Source organism: Bacillus rossius, chromosome 11 (assembly GCF_032445375.1).
Source record: "Bacillus rossius redtenbacheri isolate Brsri chromosome 11, Brsri_v3, whole genome shotgun sequence".
NCBI classification, from domain to species: Eukaryota; Metazoa; Arthropoda; class Insecta; order Phasmatodea; family Bacillidae; genus Bacillus; species Bacillus rossius.
The window spans coordinates 57,844,433-57,854,836 of record NC_086338.1 but is presented as its reverse complement, the minus strand read 5'-3'; the positions used below and the strand labels follow the sequence as shown (position 1 = coordinate 57,854,836).

The following is a 10,404-nucleotide window of genomic DNA, read 5'->3' as shown; positions in this document are numbered from 1 at the left end:
AATATTCATCTCCTCATGTTTATGCAGATAGCATGTTTATTATAAATTCAATTTCTCTTGTATAACTCAAAAAAGTTAATCATTTTTAATGTGTTTTGGGTTTTAAAAAATTATTTTGTTAAATTAAGAAATTTACTGTTATTGTCAGAAAAATTAGCATTTTGCTACTGATGCTATTTTAGCAACTTTTCTAAATGATTTCTCTTTTTTCAGCTAAATAAGTTTAAAATGTCAATTTGCAAAGTGTCCTTTATAAAATGCCTAAACCATTACACATTTTTAAAATGATTTCCAAAATTATCATACAAAATGTATTGTTTCGCACTTAGAAACTTGTAGACTTGTGGCCATACCTTGGCAGTTTGTCTGGGACACATGGGCAGGTATAATTAAATTATATTAATTTATGTTTGTCACTTAAGACTTCAGTTAATACACAAACACAACATGCCCACCATCTTTGCGACAGATTTTTTTCATCTCGCAGGTGAAAGGTTTGTGGTTGGCTAGTAAGATGAACACCAAACAGTCTTCGCTCTCTTGTACTTTGCTTCAATGGGAGAGTGAAGTGAACCGTGTGGCGACTTTCTGGTTATCGTTCTCTACAGTAGTTTTCGTAATCAGCGTGCTTCGTGATGTGCAGTCCAGTTACGTGCATGCGAGATAACTAAAAAATAATAGCCCAATCCAAGTAACTCCCTTGATTTGTAAATTAACATGGATTAAACCTGCGACTTAATGTTTGCTAGCATGATGCGCTACCAATGATCTAAGTAAAATCAGCATTAAAGTGTTTTTGGTGTTTTAATATACAAATTATTATTCATAAAAACATGAAACAGTGTGTTATTTGTAGGTATTTCTGTGTATATGAATATTTAGTTTTCAAACATTAAGAATTTAATTATTAGGTTTTTGAAAAAGTTGCATTAAAATTGTTAATTACACTACAATTGATGCTAATTGATAAAATAATATATGCTAATTATGGGGGGTAAATAGATGCTAATTTTTCCAGCTCCTAATCATTGGTGATGCTTATACTCCAACCACAAAAAATGTTAATGAGATGTCTCTTTGTATTTTTTATTGCAACTCGATAGTTCCGATGCGGGAAATTACCGCAGCACCGACGCTGGGTCCAGGGAGTCCCCCAGGTAACGAATCAGAGTGCTGGACGTTCTTGAGCAGACTGTGGAAGGCGCGGCACGCAGTTGGTCCAGGTAGCGGCCGAGAAGTAGCCGGTCCAGGTTGGCACCGCTGATTTGGTGATGGTCCAGCCATGCGGAGGCTTGCTTCGTGACCAGGTTCACACCAGCCATGTCCACTAGGTGTATCTGCAAGCACAGGAACACATCTCGGTTCCCGAAACATCGCAAACGTTCTGTCTTGTGTTCGTCTGTGCTGTCTTCATTGTGTTGTCAGAATACCTGTTTAATTTCATCACTGGGTTCGCATGTGCCTCGCTGTATTTTCGACGTCTTGTCCAGATTATCTGTTTAATATCGTCGTTCGGTTCCTCTGTCTGTCAGAGTTGTTGTTAGCCAGTATTTACTGTTGTTGCAACGGGCTTGTCGTCCATCCACTGTGCTTGTCTTTGCTGTGAAATTATTCTAATTCCTTACACAGAATTCTCAGTGCTGCCTTCATTTATCATTTGACATTGGCTAATTTTGGCTTTTTTTTTCCTGTGTGTTTGTTTATTCATATTTTTTTTGTCCGTTCTGTGTTTCTCTATGACTATCTGAATTGATGGATATGTTCTTTGAACTTCTCTTTAACCATAAGCCACAGTCGATGAAGCAGTGCTGCAAAATAAAACCGTCACTCTTCGCTTGTTCATTTGTGCCTAGGAGCAGCACTCTTTTCATCTTTAGAAGCAAGCGACGTTTTATCTAGCATTTTAAAATTCAAACCCGTTTCATCTGCATTGAAAATTTGATCCTTTTAGTATCCTGCTGAAAATCTACGGCATCAACATCGGCAGGTAACTTTATCCCCAGAGACGTTTACTTGACGTATACTGTACCAACTTTTCCACTTTTCAAGCCTTTCCAGACTTGCCTTCAAACCGGGTTTTAAATCTCGGTCGGGTCGTCCTGATCATAATTTCCCACGGTTTCCCTGGAATCATGCAACACAAATATGCTGGGATACAGGCCACGGCAGGATGTCCACAGTTAGTAATTTTGTTCTAGATCTAGTACTTTAATAATCTTTTTAGTGGTCTAGTACATTTACGCTCAGATCTAGTACTTTTTTCTTTAATATAATAATATTACAGCAGTAGCGGCCGGTATTAAAGAGCACAAGTGCACGTGCACACCCAGTTTTCTAAGAACATTTATTTATTTTGTAGAGTTAACAGTTTCTTTTTATCTACTTTTACCAGTGGCAGCTACCAGAGTTACACTCGTCGCTTTGTTTGCATCTGTCACGGACGTCTGTTTTTATTTTTTCGATTGCGGCGATACGGCAAAGCTGTAGTGTTCACAATGGATCTGTGCACGAAACGCGCTGCCTGTATGCCTGCCTCGGTCCTTTTGCGCATGCGCACGAAGGAATTACGTCACCTCCTACGGGACATTTACCACTGGACGAGTGCACGAATCTGGTGTGCTCGTGATTGTCCTGGCGTTTCGTCGCTCATTGATGTAGTTCCAAATTTCAGCACGCATAGCAGCACTGATCAGAGAAGTAAGTCATATCTTATGAATCAGCCCGGTAGATGCCAGTATTGTCCACTCCAATACTATCACCCCTAACCAAACAAACTTTTCGTTTTCAGTTTTTTACGTCCAGTAGAAACAAGTATTTGCGTGTGGTTCAATGCGAGCGTAAATATCTTTAAATAATTTGTTTGTATGTAAAATATTTTTCTGTGCCTTACGCAGGTCGCAGGACAACATTTTTTCTGAGTTATGTTATAAAGTTTCCCCTTTGTTGTAAGACTTTAACTGTGAAAATGTGACTGCGTTATTTGGCGCGTATAGCAAACATGTACAATTTTTAAAAATCGCCTTATGAATTCCGTACAAACAATTTTAGCGAACAGAAAACTTACTACAAGGAAAAGTTAACAATTAAAAATTTAGGAACACTATGTCAGAAGAAAGACTTACTGCTTTAGCAATGTTGTCAATAGAAAAAAGACTAATAAATAGCATGCATGATTTTAATCATAGTCATCAACAAGTTTGCTCAGCTGAAAACCAGAAGAATGGATTTCTTTTACAAATAATAATGGTGCAATACCTTTGTAGCATTAAAGTTTGTAAAATCATATTTTTTAGCTTCACATTGCTTTCAGGCGCAACACTTTGATAAGCTTAAGCCCAGCCACAAATTTAAAAAATTATGAACATCAAATATAATTTTTTATTATTTATGTGAGGCTTGATCAGCGATCTGCTATTTTGAATTACAATATAAAATCTCTTAAAAACAACTAATCTGCTCAATAAGCTTCGTTGTGTTAATTCGGGCTACAATTACAGACACGAGTGTGTGTAATAAACAAAATATATCTTTCACGACTCCAAGATAAGCAGTAACTGCTACGGTGCCGCACCAACACAGATAATCTGACACCAAAACAGGCTTCAAGAACGCAGTAAGTTAGGTGGTCTTTTTTTTATGAGTGCATATGTGTTAGCATGTGTGTATGTATGAGTGTGTGAACACCCATAATTTAACATCACCGGCCGCTACTGTATTACAGTAACTCCAATATGTTTTATTATTAAGCGTGATTATTTTTAAAAACTAGGGTGTTGTATGTATGTGCGGTGTGATATTTAAGTTCGAGCATTGCAACATCGTAATAACTTCCTAAATTGTTGAAACAAAAACAGATTATAATTTAGTAGTTTTTTCTCGCCTAAGTTGGCAGGAAATATTTTTTCTCCTAGTGGACACCCCGGGCCAGGGTGGAGTCGTGTGTCGCGGTCACCTTGGCCCGGGCGGTGGTGGGGGCAGACCTCACGAGCGACCGGCTCTCCACGTGGACCGTGGCGACCGAGTGCGCGACGTGCGAGCTGGGGTAGGGGGCGCCGGCGGCGACGCACCGCCTCGAGTCCCCCCGCCGCGCCAGCTTCGCGGCCTCCGCGTCGCTGTGCACAGGGACCACCGTCACCGCCTGCAAGTAGACATGTGGTTTCCCCCCCGAGGAACAGACCTGTCGTTCCGGCCGGCCAGGAGAGTGCGTGAGGTGAGATGTAGCGTTGGTAGGGGCAACAGGAGTACCGCGAGAAAACCCCACGAGGCGCGGCAACGTCCGCCATGTTTCCCGCTCGGCTAAACTTGGGCTTGACCCTACCGTGATTGGAGCCTCGGCAAGAGGCAAGTGGTCTCGCCACTCGACCATTACGACTCCTCCTGTGAACCAGTCGTCTGGCTCGCAGGCTCCGGACTGGTGTCGCAAAGGCCTCTGAGTTGATTCACAGTCGGTTCGGGAAGCTTTTTATTCCTGGTAAATGCCCTCCCTGGGTTGGCCACTGGGCGTGGTGTCATCCCTCCCCCTCCGCCCTGCGGAAGGCTGCGGCAAGCCACTGCAGAATCCTCTCGCCTAGTCGGCCCTGGCCACGCCGTGATCATCTTCCCGGGGCAATATCTGGGTCACAATCCAGCAACCAGGCTGATCACTCTATCATCAGTCATCAGAGTGTCTACAACACCTGGTGAACATTCCTACAAGATTTTTATTGAAGGGTGATTTTTTTAAATAAATATATAAACTAAAATCAAACATGAGCAAATGTAATGACATATTTTACAAAAATGTAACAACTGTTAAGTTAGATAGCTAAAATCATTTCAGAGATAATAGTCTCATGATTGAACTCGACAGTCACCAACTATTCATATTTAATGTATGACTAAACTGAATAAAGTGCAGTTAACAAAAAACTGCTGGAAATTATCAATTTTCGTGACTTTCAGCACCATTGATGTTTTTGTGACAGGTCCTTCACTTTCTGTACTTCTCTGGGACTTTTGTTTGCTGAAGACACCCTGATCACCATGGTCATCCATCATCATTGGGGACTGGACTAAATGGTGAATTGCGATAAAACAAATTCACCGAAATGCAAGTTAATATATACACCATATAGCACCAAAATAAATAAAATAATTATATGATGTAATTAAGTAGCATTTAAGTAAAACTTAATTCAAATCATAAAAAAAAATTTATTTTAATGTTTAAAATTCAGGAATGTCGTTATTTCCGGACAAAATAATTGTACCAAAATACATGGATCAGAAATATTAGTTTTATTTATTTTTATTGTATGTTTTAGACCAATTTATTATAAATTATTTTGTCATAAAAATGCAGCATGTAAATTTTGGTGAAGTAAAACAGCTTTCAAAAAAAAAATAAAAACAATTAACATCCCAAACCCTCTTGTTTCAAAAACGAAATTGGTCTAAAAATAAAACCATAAAATATTATCTCCAATCATGATCATCGTCATCAACCATCAGTCCGCTGGGCGAGGTGGCACAGTGACTAAATGTCGGACCTGCGTTCGCCACAAACTGAGTTCAACTCCCAGCCGGCCCCTCCTGACTTTGGCTTCCCAGAGTCGGTGCAGGCGGACGCTCGGATGGTTCGTGTCTTGTGCAGGTAGTCCGTGTGGCACGGAGATGTGCTCGCGAAGAGAGAAGGGTGCGTCTCGCGCCCGACAGCACCAGGGGCGTAGGAACCGGCGGGTGACAGGGGGGACGTGTCCCCTTGAACTTTTTGGGTGGATGGGACTGTCCCCCCCCCCCCCTCCAACTTTCTAGACCTTGATATTTTTATTTTTTATAATATTATTCTGCCCAACTTTATTTGTAATATCTTCACTCATCAAATTTTATTAATAGTTTTAACATCGATGTATCCAATGGTTAGATACAAAAAAACTGCTTAGAAAGCGCTATTTTGCACTTTCAAAATCAAAATTTTCCGGTGGAGGACCCCCGGCCCCTTCATCTTAGTAAGAGGGGAATGGGTTTACATGACATCAAAACATTATTTGTCCCCCTCAACTTTATGAACACGGCTACGCCAATGGACAGCGCGGAGGTGAGTGGCGCGGTGGTACCTTCAGCGCATCGCGCCGCGCGACGGACTGTGGCGTCCCGAGCAGGTCTGTCAGCTTGCCGTCCCGGATCTCGACCATGGACAGGGCCAGCGAGACGGATGCTTCGAGCTGCAGGTCTTCTCGCTTGCCGAACAGGTGTGCCAGCAGTCTCGGCAGTAAGCCGCCTCGCTTGAACCACAACCACAACCACGAGGGACACAGTCCGTCACACCGCAGACACTGCACGTTTCAAGTGACAACGTCCTTGTCACACTGCGACGTCACGACTCTCTTCCATTTAACAATTAGTAAATAATGTAAAGAAATTATTTACTAATTGTTAAATGTTGCATGTTGTGTGTATCGTTTTGTTTTGTTGTCTTGTATTTTGTATTGTTTTGTTCTGTCTGCATGTATCTGTGTTGTTTGTATCGTGCCTACCACCCAAGGCCATATGCTATAGGTAGGCATGCAACAAATATTAAATAAATAAAAATAAATAAATTTTGATAGTAAATATCCTTTTTTCATTGTGGTATACACATAAAGCGAATGAATACATCATACAATATATTTGCAAACAAACAAATTTTTGTTTATTTCTGTACACATTTGTAGTTTTTTAGTTGCTATGTGATTGTTGTACATGCTAATGTATAATGTCAAATCAGTTTAGGTTTCCCCTACTATTTGGCTGGTTCTCAAACTTCACAGTAAAAAAATATATACATGTATAAAATAAATTAGCACAAATACCTCTGAATGGTGCAGATTGTGCAAACTGGGTTATTCAGTTGTGTAGTATGAATAATGCAGTTTCTAATATGTAATTCAGTTCTGACTCAAGTGGCCCTAACACTATAGAACGAAGGAAAATTGAAATTACTTGCACGAAACCTTCTGCAAGATGCTCCAAGCAAAGGACAAGACATTGTGTCTCGTCTCGCTCTGCAGGGATGGTGATATGGGCCAAGTCTTTCACCATGAATTGTTTTTCTATAGTGAAATAAGAAGCGAGCTTTTATAAATTAACCAGATGAAGGGGGTGAGTTGGCAATCGCAATCAACCTATCATGACTTATTTTATCTTTAAATATATTTTAGTCAGCAGGAAGGTAACCACATACACAGTTAGTATCGACAAGTAGTTTCCTACCTGAGGCAGGGTGTACATGGATGGAAGCAGGAACCAGTTGCTCTATCCGAGGAACAGACCTGTCATTCTGGCCAGCCTGAAGAGAGCGTGAGGTGAGATGAGATGGCAACGTCAGCCATGTTTCCCACTTATGAAAATCCATGTCCCACCCTGCCGGGATTTGAACCCCAGTCACCTTGGTTGGGAGGCGAGTGTTTTAACCACTCGACCACTGCACCTCTAGTTGTGTTTGCTTCCAAATAGTATTTTGGGGGTGAGAGAGTTGGGGTGTGAGTCAAAAGAGAAAAAGCTTAAAAGGTAAAACTGGAAAAAAAAAAAAAAATAATTTTGCTGTTCAGTTATTGGTGCTGATCACAACTTTGAAAGTATGCAACCATTTCCAGTTTGTTTGGAAAAACTATCTTACCTGACACTGACTCAGTCCACCGCTTATAGTATAGCTCTTTCCACTTCCAGTTTGTCCGTTCGCCAACACGACAGAATCACACCCACGCAATGCACTGTGAGAGAACGTGAAATGTTGTTTGTTATTTTCTTTTAAAAATTTTTAGTCTAAATATTCTTCAAAACCGTTCAGAATAGTAAATTTTAAATGTGAATGTAATCTGTAAAGAACACATTAATTTTCTTTTTAAGTTTTATAAATTTGAGCCAATAATTTCAAAAAAAACGATTATACTACTGTTTTGCTTTGCGAGGAAAACATTTACATCAGTTGTTTAGTTAGTTTTATTTTAATATTAAGATTTTAAACTTAAACAAATATATTAAAAGTCACCAACTCTACATGTAGTTACGTAAATTGTAAACAACCTCTCCACGACATCTTCCATTACAGATGCATAAATTTCTTCTTGACTGGCATTGAAAAATATTCCATCAGTCTGGAATCTCCAGAAGGAAGGCAGTGTGCTGAATTGCATGGCACCCTTCCCGAAATCTTGCAGGCGACGGACATACATTACCTTGAACATTAGAGTCACCACCAAACTTCATTTTAAGTTTTTTTTTTTCCACGAAAGAATTAATTTTTATGACATAATAACAGGACAAAAACCAGCAACATACAATATTTAAGGAACTTCAGTTATGTTTAAAGCTCTTTCTCACGTGCAATGTTAAGTTTTTTTTTTGACATTACTTTTCTTTAAGGGCTTTTTTTTTTTAATATTAACTCGAATCCTTCCTCGTGTTTGTTTTTCTGCCAAAAATATTTTCAACAGATATTCACTTGTGGGTGTAAAAAAGATGTGCAATTGATGTTAATTATGAAGACTTGCATGCCATTTTACACCCACGATATTAGCTGTTAGAAATGTGCGGCAAAACAACAAATACAAGGGCAGTAGAGTTAAAATTTTAGAAATAGCCCTTTAATAAAAATAATTACGAAAACACGAAAAAATTCAACACGGCATGTAAGAACAAGCCTTAAGAAGGTTTAGGCCTCACCATCTTGCAGTTACAAATTTTTTGATACCGCTTGCAATGAAGCTTCTGTACTAAATTTTTTGGTTTCACATGGCGTAGGACTTAGCTTTGGCCACTTGTTGAAGTCAATAATATACTATTATGTATTTAAGTTACACTGTTTACAATTAATTCCATTCCTGTTACTGGTGCTAATAAAATCCCCTTTTGCTTGTGCAGAAATAATACCCCAATATTGGGTGTAGATCCACACATTGAAATAGAATTAAATACCACAATCAGAAAATCCACACTGTTCTTTTTTATTGATAAGTTAGATCCAATATTGTCATTCCCCAAAAATTCATTAGTTTTTCAGAGCCACTGGTTTTAAAACCACGCAGAGAAAGTTTCTTTTTAAAAAAATTTGTATAGTGCCCGAGAGGTGGAATAAGGGTCGGCTACAGGAAGACTTCTCGGAACGGCTATCGTACACAGAAACAATGCAGTTGCAAATCACACCATTAATTGGAATGTTTACTAGTTCATGGTCTCAAATACTGTACCTGAATAGTTTCATACAACTTTTGATGGAAGAAAAGTTTAACACATGATTTTAAGTACCTTTTTAAGTATGCATAAAATTACCTCAAAATATAATAAAAATTTGAGCCCGAAAGAGGCTATTCCACCTCCCAACTTCAGAGTCATGCTTGGATGGTATTCAAGAAAATTAAATTACATTTAGTGTTACACTTCATTTACACTTTCTCTACTTATTTACACCATTTTATATTGTCCCTTTAAAAAATTAAAATAGGGCAACTAGTAGGTGTTTAAATATTGTGATATACGCACATTTTAAAGCTTTTCTTTTGATTGACAATTTTTTTTAATGGTGGGTGGTTTGCTTACTGAAAACAGGCAGTTACCTTGTAGTTAGTTTCAATCTTCAAATTTTCGTGAGACATGTTTTCAACTGGCAAAATTTTCACAAATACTTTAGTGTTTTTCGATCTTAGTTGCTTTTCCATGATTAAGTTAAAATAAAACTAGCAGGTTAAGTAAATCCGCAGTTTTTGAGTATAGGTATTTCAAAACACTAAATTGATTTCTGTATAACACTATTTATCTATGCATCATGTGCATAATATTATTTTTTTTTTAAAAAGATGAATTAAATTGAAGTATGTAAGTTTTTCAAACATTACTTATAGATCCAAAGAGAAATGTACTTTCAAGTGAAAACACATGTATTTTTTTTGTAGATAGTTTCTACACCCTTTCTTTATCCTTCTGTCTTAAATCCTATAAAAATTAGTAGGTACATACATTAAAAAACAAATTTTGTAGCCACAGGTGTAGCCATCCCAAAATTGTATTTTACAATCTAAAAAAAAAATTGGTACTGTATAAAATTGTGTGCAAAGTTCCTCGAATTTTTTTTTTAGGTGTGTTAATGTACTAAATGAGGAAAATATTTGAACTTAATTTGATTTTGAAATTTTTAAATAAAATGTTGTGATAGTTTGGTTAAGTGGAACCTCGCTGATGCAAGGTGACCTGAGGCCCCTGAGTGTACATCGGCATCCAGCTCATGGAGGGCCCCTCAGCGGCAGTGACCCTGACCCGCCAGCACCGCCAACCTCGCAGCCCTGTCTGTCCCTCTCTCCGGCCATCGTGCACGGAGGGGGTTTGCGAGAAGTGGCACCATGCGTGTGCTCATGTACGCATGTTAGAAGTTGTACTTACTTGGCGTGATAA

General features: G+C 38.8%; 1 protein-coding gene across 1 annotated transcript; it reads right to left on the bottom strand.

The window, feature by feature from the left end:
• Positions 1-972: 972 nt before the first annotated feature.
• On the bottom strand, positions 973-9,812 carry LOC134537097 (kinesin-like protein KIF9). The gene is made up of 6 exons (XM_063377375.1): positions 9,573-9,812; positions 8,044-8,195; positions 7,637-7,730; positions 6,096-6,263; positions 3,953-4,138; positions 973-1,337 (listed from the first exon to the last, which is right to left on the bottom strand). Exons 1-6 carry the CDS (start codon positions 9,672-9,674, stop codon positions 1,119-1,121), a joined length of 921 nt encoding a protein of 306 aa, XP_063233445.1. The 5' UTR covers positions 9,675-9,812; the 3' UTR covers positions 973-1,118.
• Positions 9,813-10,404: the final 592 nt, after the last annotated feature.

Coding starts and splice junctions, on each gene's coding strand:
- LOC134537097 (XM_063377375.1), bottom strand. CDS start 9,674: ATGGAAAAGCAACTAAGATCGAAAAACACTAAAGTATTTGTGAAAATT. Junction 8,196..9,572: donor AGATTGAAACTAACTACAAG/GTAACTGCCTGT, acceptor CTAATGTTCAAG/GTAATGTATGTCCGTCGCCT. Junction 1,338..3,952: donor CCACCACCGCCCGGGCCAAG/GTGACCGCGACA, acceptor CTGTGCTTGCAG/ATACACCTAGTGGACATGGC.